Raw genomic sequence first — 23709 nt, 5'->3', positions numbered from 1 at the left:
GACATACAGGAGATGTGTGGCTGTGCAGGTGGGGGCAGGTGTCCTGTGGATAGGTGTACGAACATGGGTGGGAAGTGCGGATGAGGAGAATGGTTGGTTATTTGTATGTTACTTAGTGATCCCATTATTGCTTTGCTGTGTAGAGAATTTAACGCTGCTAACAAAGGTCAGAGATTCTGGTATATTAGTCTCTCCGTGCCATACCAGTAGTGTGATCTGCTAGTGAACCCACAAACAAGTACTGATTCCCCACCATGCCTCCCAGCCATCCACACACCCACTCTTCATCATATCTGCTCCACCCACATACCTATATATCTACTGCACTTACCCCCACCCTTTTTCTCCTTCCCTTAGACAGTTAGAGACTTTTATTTGGGTTCTTTTGTCTTTGTAAATGCTGAAACCTATGTCTGCTCCAGACTGTAAATGCAAACTAGCACAGTTGACAGATGTCCATTTCCTTATATTGCTTAGGTCAGCTCTCAGACTCCCACTCCCTCAGGGAACAAATTTTGCTCTCAACTGATTTGGAACATAATATCCTACATGTTACATAACTCTAAAATAGTTTCCCATACAAACATTTTGCAATACCCAGGACAATTACCTAATTCTTAGCTTTTGTCAGAGAGCACACATGACCCCTTTTGGTGAAAGAGTAGATGGTTGGACACAGAGGTAATACTTGTGCCCGGGCCTGCCTGTGTCACGCCATAGGAGGTCTTTTCCAACTCTGGATTCTCTTATATGGTTCTATGATTAATATCCCACATGGAGTGATTGCCGTTACTCAGTGTTATCTGCAAGGGAAGGGGACACTCTAATTCATATATTAATGTGTTTATGGAATTTATAAAATTTACTAATCCAGGGACTGAAACAATAATTATAAATCTGTACAGGTTGTCAGAGTTCTAGCATGAGACTTCAATTCCACTCCTTTAGAGATGTACATCTGTCTCCTCAGGCAAAAAACGTGTGGAAATAGAGAATATTAAGTACTTATAAAAATACTTTCCTTTCCTCCCCTCACATCTCTATTTTCTGTCATGTCCTTGAAGAAGATGGAAAAATGTAATTTCCTTCCTGACTCTGATTTTCCTTTTCCATTTTCCTGGTATTCTTCCTACCTCTATCCTGTGCCATTTCCTAAGTTTCTAGTGATACTTAAACCTGATGTGGGTCTTGGTTAGTTTCTTTCCTTGTTTTGCATCACAGCACCATTGATCATACCAGCATGACTGCAGGAATGTTAGCCAACTTGTACCAGTAAGGGAAAAAATAATGGAGGAAGAGACATCAGAGCTAGGAAAGACTTATTCAGAAACCTGCACCATGCTAGTACATATTTGTCCCCTACAATATTCATAGACTCTAGGACTGGAAGGGCCCTCGAGAGGTCATCGAGTCCAGTCCCCTGCCCTCATGGCAGGACCAAATACTGTCTAGACCATCCCTGATAGACATTTATCTAACCTACTCTTAAATATCTCCAGAGATGGAGATTCCACAACCTCCCTAGGCAATTTATTCCAGTGTTTAACTACCCTGGCAGTTAGGAAATTTTTCCTAATGTCCAACCTAAATCTCCCTTGCTTTAAGCCCATTGCTTCTTGTTCTATCATTAGAGGCTAAGGTGAACAAGTTTTCTCCATCCTTCTGATGACACCCTTTTAGATACCTGAAAACTGCTATCCTGTCCCCTCTCAGTCTTCTCTTTTTCAGACTAAATAAACCCAATTCTTTCAGCCTTCCTTCATAGGTCATGTTCTCAAGACCTTTAATCATTCTTGTTGCTCTTCTCTGGACCCTCTCCAATTTCTCCACATCTTTCTTGAAGTGCAGTGCCCAGAACTGGACACAATACTTCAGTTGAGGCCTAACCAGTGCAGAGTAGAGCGGAAGAATGACTTCTCGTGTCTTGTTTACAACACACCTGTTAATGCATCCCAGAATCACGTTTACTTTTTTTGCAATAGTATCACACTGTTGACTCACATTTAGCTTGTGGTCCACTATAACCCCTAGATCTCTTTCTGCCATACTCCTTCCTAGACAGTCTCTTCCCATTCTGTATGTGTGAAACTGATTGATTGTTCCTTCCTAAGTGGAGCACTTTGCATTTGTCTTTACTGAACTTCATCGGGTTTACCTCAGACCAATTCTCCAATTTGTCCAGATCATTTTGAATTTTGACCCTGTCCTCCAAAGCAGTTGCAATCCCTCCCAGTTTGGTATCATCTGCAAACTTAATAAGCGTACTTTCTATGCCAACATCTAAGTCGTTGAAGAAAATATTGAACAGAGCCGGTCCCAAAACAGACCCCTGCGGAACCCCACTTGTTATATCTTTCCAGCAGGATTGGGAGCCATTAATAACTACTCTCTGAGTACGGTTATTCAGCTAGTTATGCACCCACCTTATAGTAGCCCCATCTAAATTGTATTTGCCTAGTTTATCGATAAAGATATCATGCGAGACTGTATCAAATGCCTTACTAAAGTCTAGGTATACCACATCCACCACTTCTCCCTTATCCACAAGGCTCGTTATCCTATCAAAGAAAGCTATCAGATTGGTTTGACACAATTTGTTCTTTACAAATCCATGCTGGTTATTCCCTATCACCTTAACACCTTCCAAGTGTTTGCAGGTGATTTCTTTAATTACTTGCTCCATTATCTTCCCTGGCACAGAAGTTAAACTAACTGGTCTGTAGTTTCCTGGGTTGTTTTTATTTCCCTTTTTATAGATGGGCACTATATTTGCCCTTTTCCAGTCTTCTGGAATCTCTCCCGTCTCCCATGACTTTCCAAAGATAAAAGCTAGAGGCTCAGATACCTCCTCTGTTAACTCCTTGAGTATTCTAGGATGCATTTCATCGGGCCCTGGTGACTTGCAGGCATCTAACTTTTCTAAGTGATTTTTAACTTGCTCTTTTTTTATTTTATCTTCTAAACCTACCCCCTTCCCATAACCATTCACTATGTTAGACATTCCTTCAGACTTCTCAGTGAAGACCGAAACAAAGAAGTCATTAAGCATCTCTGCCATTTCCAAGTTTCCTGTTACTGTTTCTCCCTCCTCACTGAGCAGTGGGCCTACCCTGTCCTTGGTCTTCCTCTTGCTTCTAATGTATTGATAAAAAGTCTTCTTATTTCCCTTTATTCCCATAGCTAGTTTGAGCTCATTTTGTGCCTTTGCCTTTCTAATCTTGCCCCTGCATTCCTGTGTTATTTGCCTATATTCATCCTCTGTAATCTGACCTAGTTTCATTTTTTATATGACTCCTTTTTATTTTGTAGGTCATGCAAGATCTCGTGGTTAAGCCAAGGTGGTCTTTTGCCACATTTTCTATCTTTCCTACCCATCGGAATAGCTTGCTTTTGGGCCCTTAATAGTGTCCCTTTGAAAAACTGCCAACTCTCATCAGTTGTTTTTCCCCTCAGTCTTGATTCCTATGTGATCTTACCTATCAGCTCTCTGAGCTTACTAAAATCCGCCTTCCTGAAATCCATTGTCTCTATTTTGCTGTACTCCCTTCTACCTTTCCTTAGAATTGCAAACTCTATGATTTCGTGATTACTTTCACCCAAGCTTCCTTCTACTTTCAAAATCTCAACGAGTTCCTCCCTGTTTGTTAAAATCAAGTCTAGATCAGCTTCTCCCCAGTAGCTTTTTCAGCCTTCTGAAATAAAAAGTTGTCTGCAATGCAGTCCAAGAGCTTATTGGATAGTCTGTGCCCCACGGTGTTATTTTCCCAACATATATCTGGATAGTTGAAGTCCCCCATCACCACCAAATCTTGGGCTTTGAATGATTTTGTTAGTTGTTTAAAAAAAGCGACCAGGGAGCTTTGCGAACAGGGAGTTTTGCAAGGGAGTTCTCCAGGTGAAGGAGGAGCAAATACAGCATCTGTGGGGTAAGTGACTGTCTGCAGTGTCCCCTCCATTAAAACAAATGAGTTTTACACACATCTCAAGAAGAGAGCAGACTCACAAACTCATAGGATCACATGCAAAAGAGAGGCAGAGAAGACCTGATAGTCCATCCCTGGCTAATATTTCCTGTAGTCTATTCTGCAGGGCTTTACCCAACCTAGTTTTTAGTATCCCCAAGCAATGGGAGTTCAACCACTTTTCTTGGAAGACTGTTCCACACACTAACTTACCCTAAGGTAAATTTCTCCTGCTATCTAGCCTCAATTTTTCCTTTGCTCAGCTTCACCCTTTTCTAGTTATACTTCCTTGATCTATTCTAAACAATACCTCTCCCTCTCAGGATTTTTGAAGGTCTTAGATGAAAGATAACACATGGATTTTTAGTTTTGATTCTAACCATGGGTTTTTAAAAAAACCCACCAAAATCAAAAGTGTAAGCTTTGACATGTTTTCTGTGTGTTCCTTGTCCTTGTAAAATTCCTGGTACCCATTTTTGGGCCACAAACATCCCTCTGGATGATAGTCAGCTAGACCTTTAGGCTGACTGGCAGCTCTCTGAACAGCTGTGCTGATTGTGACAATTGGGCTGTTTCAGAATGTTTTGTCCTCTGGGTAATGGAGCTTCTGCAAGGTTGAAGGAGCCATTGCCTGTCATCCCTGGTTGAGAAAGGGCTTGTGCCAGCCTGTGTACAATTTGTGAATGTATGTGATTGCTGAAGCGATACCATCTCGGGCTGTATAGTTTTTCTAAATGCTGGGCCTGTCCTGTGTGTGGGCAGGATATCTTCAAGCAGGCTGATGACCTGCTGTTCATTTTAAAGACCTAAAGGAAGGCAGTATGAAAATTACTGGGCAAAGCTTATATTTAAGAAATATCACTCTATGGCAGTGGTCCCCAACCTTTTTGTGGTCAGTTGCACATTCATGTTTACAGAAGAGTGTGGCGGGCGCCAGCAATTACTCACATACAGGGCCGGCTCCAGGCACCAGTGGAGCAAGCACGTGCCTGGGACAGCACATGCTATGGGGCGGCATTCTGTCCATTCTGCAGAGTCAGAGTGGTTTTCTTTTTGTTTTTTGGTGCCAGTTCTGGGCAGTGCAGAGAGAAGCTGGAGAGAAACTGGTAGGACAGAGAACACTGGCACCCGCAGCCTGCAGCCCCGAAGTACTCTGTCCCCAGCAGGCGCGGGGCCCATCTTCTCTCCCCTGCTGGGCAGTAGGTGGGCCTCGCGCCTGCCAGGGACAGAGAACACTGGCATCCGCAGCCCCGGAGTTCTCTGTCCCCAGCAGGCACGGGGCCACAGCTTCTCTCCAGCTTAAGCTGTGGCCCCGTGCCTGCCAGGGACTGAGAACACCGGCGCCTGCAGTCTGCAGCCTAGGAGTTCTCTGTCCCCGACAGGCACGGGGCTGCAGCTTCTCTCCAGCTTAAGATGCGGCCCCGTGCCTGCAACAGACAGAGAACACCGGCACCTGCAATTTGCAGCCCCGGAGAAGCCAGAGAGAAGCCGCAGCTCCGTGCCTGCCAGGAACTGAGAACACCGGCGCCTGCAGCCCTGGAGTTCTCTGTCCCCGGCAGGCGTGGGGCTGTGGCTTCTCTCCTGTGCTGGGCACTAGGCAGGTGCACATAAATGCCCCAGCGGGCACCATTGCGCCTGCGGGCACCACGTTGGGGACTACTGCTATATGGGTTTAAAAATTGTACAGTTGTATCACAGTGTGTGATTTCTTGCAAAATTATTGCTTGGAAAATACTCTTTTTCTGATCAAATGCCCTACCAAATAAGTGACATTCCTTAAAATATTTGATATGTGATAGCCAAAGTAAAACCCATGTGCTGCAGGAAGGGGTTTTGGTGAGTCAATAGGGACTGTCTAAACTAGTGACCCTGGACAGTGCTAGGGGAAGCTGGGCTGCCAGAGAAGAAGCTGTCTTTCAGAAGATAATAAAAGTAATGTCCTGGCAACAAGTAATCATTAAAGATCCGATGGCCCTTTTCACAAGAGGGGATGCTATCCTGGGAGTCCTGGGAAATTCTAGTGTGGATAACTGCATTCTGCTTCCCTACATTGTAGTTTTAACTGGATACAATATCTTCTGCTTCCTGCTCTCACCTGTTGTGTAATATTGCTGTGTGAAGCCACTGCTGGGTGAGCCACTGCATTTATACCCCAGAAGTGGCTGCATTTCAGTGGTGGGTGAAGTGATTGCTATATAAACAGTGTGTAAGTGTGCCACAGAAGCATTACGTAGCTCTCATGATTAGTCATTGTTTCTTTTCTTCTCCGCAGAGGCTTCCATCTTGAGCTACGATGGTAGCATGTATATGAAGATCATCATGCCCATGGTCATGCACACAGAGGCAGAAGATGTGTCTTTCCGCTTCATGTCCCAGCGTGCCTATGGGCTGTTAATGGCCACCACTTCACGGGATTCTGCTGACACCCTTCGCCTGGAGCTTGATGGAGGGCGTGTCAAACTCATGGTCAATTTAGGTATCGTACAGAGATTCCCCCTTCCACTTTTAATTTGGGCTTGTGATTAGTGTTTTCTTTATCATTTTTCTTTTTTTCTGTTGGTTTGATTGGATATGATTGATTTCTAAAGTAGCTGCTAAGACCCTTGTAATGATACTATCTGTGGAGAGAGAAATTCTCTCTGACAGTTTCTGCATGGACATTTGATGTCAATTCTTGGTCATGGATAGTGGTGGTTTTTAAGTCTTTATGTTTTTAAGTTTCCTTTCTTGGTCTGGAACTGGTTAGCTTTGTGTAAAACATGCTACTTGGTCCATCTTTTGATCAATCATATACTCATTAATTCAGCCTCTTTTCCACCACTCAAAACAGTCAAAGCAGGGCATGGGAGGGAAGCCAAACAGACATGGAGGGAAGGGGTAGGTGCTGTGAATCCCATGCTCTCAAGAGACTGGTCTTGGTCTAATGGTTTGAATGCTGAACCTTCTCAGGACCCAAGTCCTTACAAAAATTACTGTTGTGTTCTGCAGTAGTGGCCCCGCATGTTCAGGTAACTCTAATGTAGGTTGTAGCCTTTAGGGCCCTTTCTGGTGAATGGTTTAGTGTGTTTTTTTAAACTCAAGTAATAAAGATAGGGGGAGCACCCAGAAAGGTTATGTTCTGTGTAGGGTGAGTCAATTTACCAGTCCAAAAATAATTGGTCAATTGATCAGTCAAATTATGTCAAAATGATCAAATATTTTAAAGCACGCAGATATTAGAACCATGACAACAATAACAAAAGAGTAAGACTTTCTGATTTTGATAGTGTAAGCCTTAGATATTTATTCCTAATTACAAAAAATTACTTCACTGAGTTATTTTAACTCAGAAAAATGTGGAACACAATTACATGAAGTTCTTAAAAAATGCAAGAATAGCAACCTGATGCAATCAAAGAGGTAGGCCGCCACCTGCAGCGGGACATTCTTGCTGCAATATTTGACCATGGTCAAAAGGCCTTCAGCTGAGCAGCTTGCCAAGCCTACTTTTGTCTCCTCAAAGTTATTCTTTCCCAGACAGAACCTGAGTGGGAAAAATTTGATACTAAAATGATGGTTGTGAGGAAGTTTCCTTCATAACAAACACAGACTCTCTTATTAAGCTGAGCTGAGTAACTGGAGTCTGTAGATCAACAAAACAATCCACTCTAATGATCTATGGTACTCGGTTGAGGATGCATCCAGCTTCCCCTCATTCTCTCACTGTTGTAGGCCAGCAGTGTGGATGGGTCCCCTGGTGGCAGTTTTTGACTCCCAAAAGCTTGAAGAGGCAAAGTGCCAGTGTGTGTGTGGAGGGGGGTAGGGATAAGAGATATTGGGTGGGTTTGGTTGTTTCGTATTTTTGGAGTTGAACATGAGCACAAAGTGAAATACTTTTCTCACTTATACTGCTGCTATCTGGTTGACTACATGTGGTTGCACTAGTATAACTGAGAGGAGAATCTGAGCTAGAACTGCAGAGCCATGGTACTTATTGGAAATGGTAAGCCTCCCCTAATACACCGCTGCCTCAATATAACGCCACCTGATATAACATGAATTTGGATATAATGCAGTAAAGCAGTGCACTGGGGCGGATGGGGCTGCGCACTCTGGTAGATCAAAGCAAGTTCAATATAACACGGTTTCACCTATAACGCGGTAAGATTTTTTGGCTCCCAAGGACAGCATTATGTCGAGGTAGAGGTGTATTTAGGGTGTCTAACAGGAACTAAGTGTATGCTCCACGATGAGCTTGGGCTAGCTTTTGAAATTCCAAGCCCCATTGTGCGTCTCCCAAATACTATGAGTTATCAATAGGAAACTCGCTCCTGAGTCCTGGCTGGGCCATAATGTGAAGAAGAGACATTGCAATGACTTTGTACAGTGCAGTGACAGTGTCACACATTGGACTATATATTGATGTGATTCGGTCATTGAACCATGTCACAGCTAGACATAGGTGGTATCATCTAGATCATGCCACACCAGAGCTGAATGAACCATAACTTGAATGGTTCTTCTAGGGACTGCTTCACCTTGGTCCTCATCTGGACTTTCAGCTGTTGGAGGTCAACAAGGAACAATGTAACATATTGCCCTTCAGTCACCCCTCTAGGGCTGACCCAGGAGGTGGCATTAACTGGTTTCCAAAAGAACTGCTTCTAGCCTCCTTTGGCTCTGGAAGGGAAAGTCAGCCCTTTCTTTTACTGTTGGGTTTGGAGGGTGAAAAGGCAATGATCTGTTAGAACAAGCTCCTATCTTTAAAAATGAGAAATGAAAAGAGTCTCCATCCCATGAGGATCTGGAAGCATTAAGTGTTCCCTTAGATGGAAAAATACTGCACTGTTACATAGCTCCTGTTGTCTGGTATTTACATGCTGTACTCAGCTGAACTAGAGTACTGTAAAGCATCATTGGGTGTCCAGCCAGCATGGCAGGCAGTACTAAATTGCACTGGTCCATGGGGAAATAGATCATCCCAGCCGCCACAATGACTTCTCAAGTGGCATCCATCGCTGCCTGTATCAGTTCTAAGTGAAGTGGAGAATTCCTTATGCCTACCATGTTCCCTTTGGGGATTAATTCCAAAGAATTATTGTTCTGCAGTCTAATGTGTAAAGAGAATCTTTCAAACAACTCCAGCATGTGTGTGATTAGTGTGTTTGCAGCTGCTTGCTTTTCCCATCCAATGCTATTTGTCCAAATAATCTAGCTCCCTGAGAATTTCTGTCCCTTTCTAAGGTCCCTTTTCTGAAATGCTTTCTGATAATTAGAGTGAAAAAGTTTGTCTGTCTGAGAATCAAAGTGCTGTGAGGCCAAGTCTCATATTTTAAGACGGAGAGCATGTTATGTTGTCAGATCTGGGTTTGGGAATCTGGGACACCTGGGTCCTATTCTGAATTTTGCCATGATCTCACTGTGATCCTGAGCAAGTCCCTTTACCCTCTAGTGCCTCACTTTATCCCTCTGCTAAGGGTGCTAAAGCTACCTTATCTCATAGGGAAGCAGTGAGGCTTCAGTAGTGGATGCTTGCAAAGCACTTGGGGATCCTCTCTCACCAGGCACTGCAGCATGTAAAGTATTGTCCTTAATGAGCTCTACCTGCTGAGCAAGGTGCCACTTGATAGGTACTGAGACACCCTCAACTTCCATGGAAGTCAGTGAGGGAAGAGGGCACTCTGGTACCTGCAAGGCAAGGCAGGAAACATTTTCTGCCCATTTAATCTCCCCCTCCTCACTTTAAAGGGTTCTGCTTTACATCATAGTGGCTTTCCCTTTGGCGAGGAGAGCAGAAAACGTTTTCTTCCAATGCCTGCCAATATTGCTTGTTCCATCAGCTGTGGTAACTTGTTACACAGACCTTCTGGAGACCATTAGACCTGGACCAGGTGCTAAACATCTGGCTTTTAATGCCTTACCACCTAAAGAATATGACTGAAAATGCTTTCTGAGCATTTTACCGGAGTTTTGACCAAGAGCTTCATATTACAGTATACGCTACATACTGTTCTTGGCTAAGGGACTGGTACATGGGGGAAACCCTGGTGAACCAAAACTCTGTTACTGAAGGTCAGTTATACTGGAGCAGCAGTGGCTGAATCATTATTTTTGCTGAGCTCCTAAGCTTTGCAGACATGGAGCTTTGGCCCTGCAGAGCTCTGAAGGTCTATGCTCCAATAAAATGACAAATGCTGCAGCTGAGGGGGGAGCCTGTGCCTCTCTGCTCCCCCAGCGATTTGAACCACAGAACCTTAATTTCCATTATTTGGAATACTAAACCAAGTTATCCCTACTTGTCTGACCCCCCCCCCCAAAGTTACAAAGGTTTCCCACAAGACCTTAAATCAGGACTTCTGTGTTTTCCAAAAGGCTTATATTATGTTATTGAAGGAAGAGATCAAATCTGAGACCTTGGATGGCGGGGGAAGCCTTGCAGTGCCAAGAAGCCCAGCCATCAGCTCCCAGTTGTTTAGTTGGTGTTCTTGTCAACTATTTGAGGAGATAGATTACATCCAAGTAAAATCCAAGACTTTCTGGCTTGACAATGCCAAAATGCCCTTTTAAGTGACAGTTGGCCACCAACTCCAAATAAGGGGGAGCTCAGATCTGACCAGTCATACATCCGAATCCCCAATTGGGCTGGTAAGCACCAGATCTGTATCAGCACAGACTGTTTTGAGTGGTGTATTATCTACTTGTGCTTTTTTTCCTAAGTTATTTAAAGCTATTACTAAGAACTGTCCTTTTTTTTTTTTTTTTTCTCATTCAATTCCATCTGGGTTCCGTTTGAGTATTTTTCTGTGCTGTTTTTTTTTTCCTGGTGTATTTGAGTTGTAAAGCTTCTCACACCCCATCAGCCATGGTAAATCAAAAGATGGTATTCAACCCTTCAAAGGCCTGAAGCCTGCGGCCCGCACAGCAAACAGCCCTGAGAACAGAGTGTACAGAGAAGCCTGCAGGGGCTGGCATATCCCACTCACCACTGCAGCATTCATTGCCAAAAACTAAACCAGGAATGCTTACTCCAATGCAGACTTGGGTGGGAGGGGGAAGGAAAGAGCCTTGACTATTAATTCTGTTCATTTAAAAGGGATGAGGAGCTGTTTCAGACCTTCCCAGCTAGGAGCCTGAGGCAGTGTATTCTTTGTGTTAGCACATTTCACAGCATATTGGATGTTTGCTGTGTGAAAGTTGGAACCCAAATGTGATAGATCTCACAACTAAGTTGAGAAAGGAAGGGGGAGAGAGAGAGAGAGAGAGAAATACAGTGAAGGGTGCTCTGGAATAGCCCTTGCAACTTCAAAGACATGCTGAGTGTGAGACAAATGGCATATCAGCTGGGAACAGCCGGCCTTTAGCTTCTGTCTTCTCCTCTCCTATGCCCTCCCTCAGGATACTGGTGACTGGAATAAAGCCCCTTCTGCAGCACAGAAAATAAGAAGCTCATCTGCCTCATAGCTTCTTCCTATCCTGAACTGAGCTCTAGCCTCGAGGGGGGCAGTGATGTCTTGGGCTTTCCAAACCAGTAATTTCTGCTTTGCCCCCTGAAAGGTGTTTGGCTCAGTGGCTGTGGGTCAGAGTCCTCCAGCACTGCTGAGGCTGTATGGTCCCTTCCCAGAGGGAATGATTTGTCACTCATATGCATCACTCTCTGTTACAAATGTTTGTGCATCACACACAAAACACATGTATGCACAGAACACAACAGGCACTCATTCTCATTGACACCTCTTTACACACACAGTACACACATCTTTTCATACATTTCATTTATACATAATTTTGCACTCAGTGTCCACATGCCCTGCATAAAACAGTCTTGCACCCTGCCCAGCCAGACACAGCTGCTGCACTTTGACACTCCCCTCCCTCCCCAGCTCCTCAGACTCTGCCACTAATGAGGCACTTTCTTATTCACACCCAACATATGCACAACACATCCTTGGCTTGTTACGTTCTTTGTTTTGTTTTACTATATCTAGCTTTCCTGGAGGAAATGATCCAGAGTAAGCAGCATTAATTTGTCCTGTGCTTCCCCCTTCCCATCCAACACTGCTGGTATCCTGTGGGCTGCACTTCCAGAGCCAAGTCTGGACCTTATTGAAGGAAGCAGCATGCACTCCCCTTCACACAGAGATGTTCCCTTTCACTGATTCTGAAGACCTCATGCCTTAGCAATGCTCTGCAAGCTAACTGGTGCTGGTGAGCACCCTGTCCCCTAGTGAAAGACTGAGGCAGCTCACCTTTGCCCCCTACTGCCCAGTATGGGGAAATCACAGCCAGTTCTGCACTGAAATGCCATATTCCCTTTTTTTTTTTTTTTATGGCTGAAGGTCTCACAATTCCTGTTACAGGAATTATTATAATGACAATAGGTAGGGACTAGGGGAGAGCTGGCCCTATAATTGCATACCCTATCCATTCTCAGAAGAGTCCTGAGTGAGAAGTTTGCATTTCCAAATCTACTTTCCAGTCGTGCTCATAATTTCCCACTCCCACCCCCAGCACACTCCAGTGCCTCCCCATCCCTGACAAACATGTGGATTTAGAATTTCCCTGCTCCTCAAAAGGACTGATACACACCTCACAAAGACAGATGCTGAGAAACTCAGACACGCATAGTTTCCAGAAGATCCTGATTGTTACACATCACCCATACCTAACTGAAGAAGGGGCTACCTGAAGCCAGGGCTGCCCAGAGGATTCAGGGAGCCTGGGGTCTTCGGCAGTGGGGGGCCCCCACTTCGGTGGTAATTCGGCAGCAGAGGGTCCTTCTGCTCTAGGACCTGCCGCCAAAGTGCCCCAAAGACCCGCAGCAGGGACCCCCCACTGCTGAATTACCGCCAAAGACTCAGCACTTTGGTGGCGGGTCCCACTTCAGTGGTAATTCGGCGGTGGGGGGGTCCTTCCGCCCTGGAGCAGAAGGACCTCCTGCCACCAAAGACCCAGAGCGGAAGAAGTTCTGGGGGCCCGGGCCCCGCAAGAATTTTCCGGGGTCCCTGGAGCGAGGGAAGGACCCCACTCCAAGGCCCCCGAAAAACTTTTGTGGGGGCCCCTGCGGGGCCCAGAGCCTGGGGCAAATTGCCCCACTTGCTCCCTCCCCTCTGGGCAGCCCTGCCTAAAGCAGCAAAACTTTCAATGAGTGTGTAGGTGGAGGACACCAGGGTGATGGGGCAGATATACACAACAACTGTGTCCTGCAGATAAACAGGGCCATGAGAAACCTGGTGTAATTTCAGAAACATAGGTGGAATGACTCCAGGGATGAATTCAGCCTCTACCACTTAAATAGGTTATTTCTGGTGTCAGAACCCTTCATTCCCGCTGCTCTGTTTCCTGTACTTGCTTCCTTTCTACAACTTCTGCACACCACGCTCAGTCTATGCATACTCGTGTTTCCCTTAAACTACATTTCAATGCTGCCTTTAACTTTATCCTATTGCACTAGCGCCATTAACCTTCTGTGTGCAGAGGAACCCCTAGACCTGTGCCCAGGGCTGGCACTTGCATTTAGGCGGCCTAGGCAATCGCCTAGGGCACCAGGATTATTGGTGGGCAGCAGACGGCTCTGGTGGAGCTGCCGCAGTCGTGGCTGCGGATGGTCGGCTGCTCACGTGGCTCCGGTGGACCGCCCGCAGGCACGACTGCGGCAGCTCCACCGGAGCCGCGGGACCAGCGCGCCGGGCGGCGAAATTGCCGTGCGCCTAGGGCGCTAAAACCCCTAGCGCCAGTCCTACCTGTGCCCAGGGAACATGCTCCTGAAAATCCAGTGCTAGGAGATTCTATCTCCTGAGCTGTTGATGAGGAGCTCCTGATTTACAGTAGGAATAAATGAAGGAAGGTCTCTGGACTGGCTCTTCCCACTCCTCCCCCACTCTCATAGACATGGCACTTTGGCTTTGCCCTCTACCGTCCAGACAGCTCATTCATTGACTAAACCTAACAGTTACTAACTAGATCTACAGCTATTCTGGCCATGTTCACCTTTAAATGCAAAGGAACAGAAAACCGCTTTGAGTCAGGAATTCAGCCAGACTGAAATAAAGCAAATCCCATTAGTAAAACCCAATTACAGTGTTGAGAACCCTCAGCAAGGATTACCAAAAGCCTTACTGTACCAATATGAACATGTGGGAATCCCAGGAGGTTTCTTTAATTACTGCCAAGCTCCTCAGCTGATCTTGCTTTGACTACCTGGATCTGTACCTTAATATGTACCTTCTACCCCACAACAACCTGGGAGTGCATTGGTTTCACAGTGTTGCTCTGATTTAAAGAGCCATTTACATCCTTTTGAAGCTTGGTATAATGGGGAGAAAAATAGTTTCATTCACTGATGGCTTAATCCTTTCTACTACAGTAGGCTAAGGCCAAAAGTGGTGCTCTGGGGCAGGAAATAAAGAGTTGATCCTAAGTTTTTGCAGTAGACATTGATTTTTAGGTGCCTCTCTTTTTTGCTGCCCAACTTTAAACAGCTTGGGCCTGATTTTGAAAGGTACTGAACATCTGCAGTTTCAGTAGCTCACATGTCACTGGTATCATGGGGTGATAAAATCCAGTCATGGGTGAATCTTAAACATCTCCGAAGGTCGGTACAAATAAATAGATGGTTCATAAGACCTTCAGCAGATTTAGAATCCCTCCAATGCGATCGCTTCCCATGGAAGATCTCCTGTAGGGTGACCATTGGTATTGGAAGACAGTGCCCTGGCTGGTTGTCATTTTTGGGTGGGAAGGGGAGAAGGGATCAGTCAGTGCTCTCGTGTTCTCAGAGCCTGGGAATCTAGCCTCCCACAAAATCCAGGTCATTTTAGCAGATCACTAAGTTGCTTGGTATCTTCTTGTACATTAAAAACCCTACCAGACAAAACAGGGAGTGTATTTGTCTCGCTCACAAAGCACTGGTCCTGCACCCCCATACAGCAGCTCACTCTGAAAAAAATACTTTGGAACATGTGGAAACATTCAAACCCTCTGTATAATGAAGCAAGAATTCTCCAGGCAAATTGATCATATTTTCCACTGACTTTTTAGTTTCCCAGTTTGATTATTGTTGTTCAGAACCCTGACATATTTCTCTATACTGACCATTTGTGACTTTGTCCCTAGTAAACCCCTATACTGATCTAGCCATACCACTTGTGCTTGGTCTATCTCTCTCTCCCGTTCAGCCACACAATCTCTCTCTCTCTCTCTCTCTCTCTCTCTCTCTCTCTCTGGTCAGAGAGGAAAAGACAGCTGGTTTCTTATATATTTTAGATGGCTTCCCTCACCCCTCCCATAAGGGATATAGCTACCGCTGTATGGTGATCGTACCAATTGCTCCAGGGCTGTTTGCTCCCACTTTTCTGTTGCGGTTGACGACACATGACAAACCTAATCACACAAAACCAACCCCAGATTTTCTCAAGAGAAGTTCTGCTTGAGAACAGACTCTCTCTGGCACTGCTGCTTCTGATTGGTCTATCCCTAATCACTTCCACCCCTTCTTTATTTATAGAAACTGATTCTTTTCCTTCAGTCCCCTCCTTTTTATTTTTTAAAGTTGCAGTTTGTTTCTACTACTGAAAGAATTGTCCTTATTACACCCTTTGGAGTAAAAGCTTTTCACCCTGATGTGCAGCCAATTTAGCTCCCTCCCCCTCTATGTTCTTTTCAGTCTCTCCTCTCACTTTCTGTATATCTGCTGCTGCTGGGCCACATCCCCATGATACAGACAAACAGCTGTGCTGGGCAAGGCTGCGGTTACCTGACAGAGGCTCTCCTCCAGGATATCCAGTCAGGATGGCCAGAACTCAGAGACTATGATCCTTAACCTAGGGTTTATGAGAGAAGACCAGGATGGTCAAAGACGCCTGGTACTGTGGTGATGCATTAACTCCATGCTCACGTTGGGGCATTCCAGTGGGGGGATGTTCACAACCCCAAGGATCAAACCAGCCTCCCCAGGGCCTCATCCTGAGAAGGGCTGAGTACTTGCCGTTTCTAGTAAGTTAAGTGGAAGCAGCAGGTGCTCAGAAGTTCTCTGGTTCAGACCATCAAACACCATTTGTTTTCTCTGTTACTGTTGATTAGCGCGAACAAACAGAATTCTGTATCCCTTTGTTTCTTTTTCTTTCCTCCTTTTTTCCTATGCTCCTTTTCCTCCTTCCTCCCGTGTGGAACCCCTGAGTGAAGCAGGCAGGGCTGTCAAAGATTCTGAGGTCTGCCACTTCACTGCCTATTTCATCTTCTGCCTGAATGTTACAGGTGTCTCATTCAGTACTAACATTCAGGCAGCAAGACAAGACTGGGTTCTGAGGAGCTGGCTGAGCTGGGCATCTTTGAACCCCCCTTTCCCCCCCAAAAAAAAAACACCCCCCAAAAAACCAACAACAAAACCCTCTCCCAACCAATCAAAAAAATCACCCCAACCTCCCAAAAAGTAGCTGAAATCTGGGCTGGGTGTTCGTGCGGTTAGCCGTTTGCAAGTGGCCATTTTATGATAGGACACAGCTGAGGGATATATTAACCCTTTCCTCGCTTGAATGGACAGTGGCAAATGCACCTGTGCACATTTTTTCAAAACAATCTGGGCTAACATTAAGGGGAGTGAGAGAGGGTCTGTCCTGGGGAGAGGTGGAAAGGGTTAAATATTGCACCAACCAACGTCAATAGACTGATTTTACAGGTATACTGTGTTGGACAGGTGGTATATTTATGCAATAATTATTAATTAATTCAAATGAAACCAAATGTAAAGGTTGTCTTTAAACGTTAAGCTTCTCAGAGAAATTGCAGAGAGTTTCAAAAAATAGAAAGGACTTTGGGGTATGACTTTCATTTTGAGGAAGATTATTTTGTGCTTTAATTACTTGTCAATTTTTTTCCTTTTAATTAATATCAGTTCATGGTCTGAAGCAGTAGATAATCTTAGTTGTATAGGCTTCCTTAAAAAGAAAAGAACTTTCTGTGTCAATATGTGGATATATATGTATATAGGTATATCTCTCTTTACAAATGTGTGTATATATATATATACACGGGTGTGTATGTGTATATATATATATGCATATGTATCTGATATTTCAGTAGAATATACTGTACATATACATCCATGCCTGAGCTTGTACAGACTGTATATAAATATAAAATGGCCACATCTCTTTGCGTGTGTCTGTCCCCGGAAGGGTGGACTGATTGTTTTTGGATGTCTGCAGCTGTTACCTTGAAGGATGCAATTTCATCTTTCATTTATTTTTCCCCATCTAGACTGTATCAGGATAAACTGTAACGCCAGTAAGTTTTCCCTCAAGTTTCATTTTGTTCTCTATATATTAAAAAAATAAATTAACTTTATTTCCTTTGCTAGTTTATAAGCTATGTTTCTTTCTTTCTTTCTTTTTTCCCTTTCTTATTCGTTTTTTAAATACAAAAATCAAAGATAGGGTGGGATCTGGGGCTGGGGGAGGAGGGAAGGATTCGTGGTGATTGTGTGCAAATGTGTTATGTGAGGTTTCTCTCAGGAGGAGATGAACTGTTATTTCATGGCTTTGCAGAAAAGCACCTGGGCATTGGGATGAGCTGAAAATGTGTTTCAGGGGTAACCTGTTGTCTTTTGGGAAATGCCTTCAGAGATATTTAGAGAACACGTAAAGGTAACAACAGGTACTGTATACACTTCTCCACTACCTGAAAAACACCCCTATAATAAAACGTGTTCAGGACACAGTGGTGGCTGCTTAATCTGATATTTCTTCAATACCATTTTTAAGGGGGCTGGTGGGCTTTTGAGGTGGGAGGAGAAGCCCTTAGCATTGGGGTAGCATCTGAGACTCTTATGAGAATCGCCTGCAGGTCACCTCACCAGCTAGACTTCTGTGACAAATTCCATCTGAGGGACTAACTCTGGATCCCTTTCAGTCTGTGTAAGACAGAAAGGGGCTTAGGAATGTCATAAAGAGTAATCATTAAAGACCACATCCCAGACAGAAACTCTGTAGTGCAACAGAGAGAGCCTTTCCTGCTATGTTTCAAAAATCATGAGTTTAGAACTTGTTGAAATAAGTATGGGCCTCAGGCCACAAAACATGGATCTGGATTTTGGAGCCAATCATCTCTGATTAAAACAAAATTCCTTTCTGAACTGGTGGCCCTTCTGTGCTGTGTCCATGCAGGGGGGTTTATGGAATGCTGAACAAGTTGCTCTAGAGGTACCAGAAGACAAGAAGGCAAACCTGGCTTGCTGGGTTTTTCTAAACTCTGTTGGCTTTATCCTTTGACCTATATAGTCTGTCCAATCCAAGCTAGTGGGAGGCCAGGAAAGGAGCAAGTTATGTAGGGTCACTTCATTCAGGCTGAGTTTTCTAACAGCACCAGGAGCTGCGCCAGGAGGCACCGCCTGAGACTCTGTCCTCTGGAGCCAACAAGTAGTTTGCAGCCAGCAATGAAACAACAGCCAGCAGCAGCAATGGCACATTCTCTCTGGGAATCATTCCCTTTGCTACTTTCCCTTCAGTTGGGACTCTCTGTGCAGGTGCAATGATGGAAACTGTACAACATTTGATTGTTTCACATATGGTATTGGCTCAAACCAAGGGGAAGTGTGCAGATGTAGCAGGGGATGATATACACCTGAGCAGATGGCACACCTGTTTCTTCTCCTGGTAACTGACAACTCCCTCACATGTCAGTCTGCAATGGAGCAGGAGTGCACAGAGATGTGTGCAGGATGTGGGCTGGCTAGTATCCTCAGTATGCTATGCAGTGCCATGTGGAACTGACTGGCTCCATGGATCTGAAAGCAGGAGGAACATGGAGCCTTTGTCTGAATTTCCTTTTGAGCTTTTAGGTTAGTTTGAATATTGTATTCAAGGGGTGCAAAACCAGGCCAGGAAAAATATTCCCTGAATCGCTGCAAAATGAGATTGCCAGTTTCTGTCCAGCACTACTAAGGACATTTGCATAAAAATGGGATCTTTTGTTTCCCAAGACTTTCCATGCTCCTTGCTATTTATTCCCCCCATCCATCCAGAAACTTGTTCCATGCTCATTATTAGTGTGCCCTCTGAGCACTGGTCTCAGAGGTAGCATCTGATGTCCTCCCCAGCCACACCCCTATTTGAGAACAGCTGGTTCCTACAGTGTCACCCAGAAAGGGCTCTGTCTTCAGGTGTGGAATCAGCAGCAAGAGGAGGAAACAAAGATTCTGTTTTCAGCCAAATTAATGTCCTTTAGTAGTAATAAAAAAGGAAAGAGAGAAAAAAAGACAAAAGAAATCAGACAAGCGGTTAGTGTCAGTTTCCCCACCAGCGTCAGCATCTCTTTAAATCATTTTGCTTTCATGAATTTTTAATAGTCTAGACTTTTGCATATTTAAATATGTTCTTCTGGCAAAGATTTTATTTATTTATTTTTAAAACAACTTGTATTTTCCCACTTTAGTTTTTATGATTTTCAGCTTTGTGGGGTTTTTTCTTCTTCGTCCTTTTTGTTTTTTTCAAACCTTTGCTGCACCGCTGGCATGGCAGAAAGACTCAGGCTGTCTGTATGTCCCAATTACTGGAAGGGAACCATACGGGAGCTGACTAGTGGGGAAACTGTATATCCCTGTTCTATGTCTAAGTTCAATTTGTGTAGGCAACAGCAAAAGCAAAATCTCATCCTTGTAGGAGGCTGGTGATTTATTTGTGCATGGGGAGTTACAGATATGGCTGTGGGTCTCCCAGGTGTGGGTCTCCTAGGTTGATTAATATTCTGGGTGTGTAGCCTGAATCCCTCCTTGGATTCAGGGTAACATTTCAGAGGTCAGGAGGACATGCATGTGTGTTGAGGTGAGGAGAGGGGTTTAAGGGTGAGTGAGCTCAAGAAATAAGCTTCCTTTCCAGTTGAGGGGCCTCAGATTATGCAGTCACCATTGCTAACCGAACACAGGAGACCTGAATTGTGTTTTAAAAGCAAACAGAGCTGTGGTTGGGAGATCCCATGGAATAGTAAAAGTGATGTGGCCTGGATATCCTACTAGCATGGTCACAGACAGCACTGCAGCTCATGCTGCCTCCAAGGCTTCCAGCATGCAGTGACAGGTAAGGACTTTGATTCTCATTGCTCTTTCTGTTCATTGAAGGATGGTTTTGGGTTGGGGGAGCTTTTGTGCTACTTTGCTGCATCTGTGGGTTGTTCACATTTCCTGATGATGTCATGTTCTGCCCTCCACCACTCCATTTTTCCTGCTCTGCTTCATTCCTCATCCCTTTCATACCTCCAAATTGTAGGGTGGGATAACTGATCTGGTATCCTGTTTTATAGGGGCATGTTCTTCTTTTCATGTATCTATTTTACTTTAAAAAACACTCCCTCGCTTCACTCTTGGAAAGACCTCCACTGGCAAAGTCTGAAGTCTAAAGTGTCTGATGCTTATCTCACTTAAATCAGGGGTAATTCAATTAAAGTCTGTAGTGTTACACCAATGAAAGCAAGATGAGAATCGGTTTCTCAGATGAGAGTTTGAAGCTGTGTAGGGTGATTTCTCAGCACAGACCTAACAGATGGAACAATTGTGTTGTCTCTTTGAAGGAGAGATCCCTGCCTGTCAAATGTTTCTGCTTGTACAAACACAAACTTTTTTTAAAATGAAGGGGGACTGAACTTTGAACATAAGAACACAGGATTTTCCCAAGGGGGACAGCTCTTTTGTCCATCTCCTCTTGTATCCAGCCTCCTGAAGTGGCCAATATACCTATGAGGAAGGTAGGAAAGCCCTTATAGTGTTCTTCATCTATTGTGCCATGCTATCCAGTATTTCTTTACCTCTCCAGTGTGCTCTAATCGTTCCATTCTGCATCTCTTTTTCGGTGGTCATCTCTCATTCTTAGGGGTGTAGTCTTCAGTGTCTAGTCAAGCTGAAGCCTCAGGATTGGCACTGCGTATATTTCAGGTATAGTAGCTTTTGGAGTATAGGGTGCAGAAGTCCTCATGTTAGTGACATTTCTGGATTATTTTTTGCTTCCTATTTCCTGGCCTCATTTACATATCTCCCACCTTCCCACATTGTGTCTCTGATCACAGACAAGGAGGGAGGTGTTACCAACATAGGAGGCAATAATTTTGAGACAGTAGTCGTCTTTGATCCAAGGAACACTGCTGGGTTCTCTCTCAACATTTCATAGTGAGGCCTTCACGTCTAACTAGAACATGCAAAGCAAGTCATTTCCCAAGGGCCCATTTATTTGTGTGGGTCTTGAAGTCTCAGCAGCCTATGAGCCTACTTTTTCTTCCATTTCAAGTAGCAGGAACAGAGGGGAGGGACAGATCTCATAGCTCAGTTGCTACTAGGAGACCCTGTGTTTCTTAGGGGGCCTCACAGTTGGTTCCTTGCTAGGAGTCCCGTTAATTGTGGAGCTACCTCAGACAATAGCAGATAGCTAAGACATGAGGCCAGATCTCCCCTTCCAGCTGCAGACTGTGTTGTATTTAGTGCCCTGTTAAATTCCATTTTCCATAATGTTGAAGTTTAATTTTGTTAAGCACCAATGTAGCAACATAAAGCAGGAGCCTGTGATATATGAATCTCTGGGAGATGTTAAGAGCTTTTCTCTCACTGCATTATCATAAACAAATATGCAACCATGCTAACCCAAATCTAATCAAAACATTGTAACACTACGAGCCTTTCTCTATTTTCTTAGAGAATCTGCCGTCATTTTAATAAAAGCTTAATAATGCACTAACAAGAAAATATTATCTGTAAAATGAGGTGATATGATTAGATGTCCCCATCATATTTGTGATGTTAGTATCTCCTAATGCCAATTTAATGTAATCCAGGAGGAAATTAATGCTAACACAGACTGAGAAATAATAATGTCATTAGCATGTTGTACTGTAACATTGCAGCTACTTTTAGGAGCTTTAGTGTCTGAATAGCTTAGCTGATAGCATTCTCACCTTTGGGCTGGAAGTCATGTATTCAAGTGCCAGTTCAGCCCAAGGCTGCCATTGCAGTGTGGGAAGGAAGGCAGGAAGGAAGCTGTATTTTTGAATGGTACCTTCTTCAGAGGTCATGTTAAAAAGAGATTCTTTCTGCCATCCTCTGATAGCATTCCAGGTTTAAATGAAAAATTCCTCTGTGACAAGGTAACAGGATGTGGAGCCTTTTGGCTCTGACTTGCTAATTTGAATCCCGCCCAGGTATGTAGTGACTGAAAGCCATTACCATCTGAAGGCTGTTTGGTGGCCTGTGTGAGGTGATGTATTGGCCTCAGTCTAGATAAAAGCAGACAGTTATCCATGTGATAAAGCCCACAGTTGGCAGTCTCAACAGAGATGACCAAGTTTGCATGGCCTTTGGAGACTGGACTCCTCTCTGGGGCCCTCCAGGGCAGGAGTAAGGCAGTGGGTTCTGTGTGCAGGAAGACTGTTCTGCCACCATCTTAGCTGTACCCGTTCTGTCGATATGGGGAGGATTTTCAGTCCTATCAACCCTGCACTTTCATGAGCAGAAAATTGACATAAACATTGGAAAAACATGATGTAGTGTGGGGGGAAGAAGAGGGTGTTTATGCATGTATTTAATTTCGATAAGGAGCAGCCCAAGGAGGGCATTTTCTAATGAGACTAAGCATGATTAAAAAAAAAACAGAATAGACACTAATCAGCACCGAGCACGCCTCACCACCCTGAAAGCTGCGCTTTGCAATAAATTCTGGGGCAGATCACAGCGATTTCAGCAGTTCTGAACCCAGAGTACCTGGTGAGGAGGCCATAGTGGTTTGTATTACTGGATGCAGAACTCTTAACAAATGAAGGCTTTAGCGGTTAATTTAATTACCCCAGTACTGCAAGGACTGAGAAGACTGAAGTACTGCTGTGGTATAATTCATTTTAGGGGCATAGTTCATTGTTGTTTCATCCCTTGGGAGTAAGATTTAATACTAAACAATAAAGGACAAAAGACTGATATGTAAAGTCAGAAAAAGCAGTGACATTATAATGCATTTTTTGCCATAGTACAAAGGCCCCATGTCACTTAATGTCCTGGAGGCCTTAAATCTGATCTAAAAAAACCTCTGGTATAGCCTTGATTTACCAAATTCCAGTTAGCCCAGACTTGGTTAACAGAGGTTGATTGATAGCCCTCAAGGTAGTATTGTTTTCCTCTTTAGAAAGGCTTCAGTTCTGGTCTGTCAGTTCCAGAGCTGAGGAAGAGGGTTCAGTGGGTTTTCTAAAGTCACTTGTTTTTAAAAGACAGCACTGTTTAGAATATAGTCCCCCTCAGTCCCTTTGTACACTGCATTATAGGGTTGTGACCCAGATGGAATGCACCCTTTTGACTATCTGACATTCATCACTCCTTGGAAACACATTGGGCAGTCTACACAACACACTTGTCATCTTCCTTGTTTTATTAACACTCTCTGGTTTTCTGAAGTCCTCTGCCACCTTTGGAAATCTGAGTGCAGTTTAATATATTTATCTTTATAAAAATCTAAGACTCTGCAGACTCAGAGCCCTGCCTGAGAGTGTAACTAAAGATAAAAATAGTTTGGGAGGGCATGAAGACAAGATAGCCAAATAAAATATTAAAACCAGCATAGAAAACTAGTATTTCATCACTAAATATTAATTACAGCACTTTAATCAACTGCTGGGGTTCTGGGTGCCAGAGTAGCACCTACATAGATAGATGGATAGATCCCCCACATACCAAAAAACAGCCAGAAAGATGTGGTGGATGATGCCTGGCATACATTGGAAAGGGGTGGAAGATGAGAGGGGCTGATTCCAG

At 44.2% G+C, this 23709-nt stretch overlaps 1 protein-coding gene across 26 annotated transcripts in view; it reads left to right on the top strand.

The window, feature by feature from the left end:
• The window catches only part of NRXN3 (neurexin 3), a 1499321-nt gene that overhangs the window by 556650 nt on the left and 918962 nt on the right, over positions 1–23709 (top strand). For 22 of the 26 annotated variants that reach the window (XR_003999959.1, XM_030559000.1, XM_030559017.1 and 19 more), the window contains 2 exons: positions 6235–6438; positions 17196–17222. Coding sequence is in view for 24 of the 26 variants with exons in the window: in XM_030559000.1 (XP_030414860.1) it covers positions 6235–6438; positions 17196–17222 (231 nt within the window). In the remaining 2 variants the exon portion in view is untranslated. The remainder of the gene's footprint in view (positions 1–6234; positions 6439–17195; positions 17223–23709) is intronic. The other 4 variants (XR_003999960.1, XM_030559004.1, XM_030559012.1 and 1 more) reach the window with 1 other exon arrangement.

The sequence above is a fragment of the Gopherus evgoodei genome, chromosome 4, assembly GCF_007399415.2.
Source record: "Gopherus evgoodei ecotype Sinaloan lineage chromosome 4, rGopEvg1_v1.p, whole genome shotgun sequence".
NCBI classification, from domain to species: Eukaryota; Metazoa; Chordata; order Testudines; family Testudinidae; genus Gopherus; species Gopherus evgoodei.
Note: the sequence above shows the minus strand (reverse complement) of the source record. Positions and strands in the feature narration are given on the sequence as shown.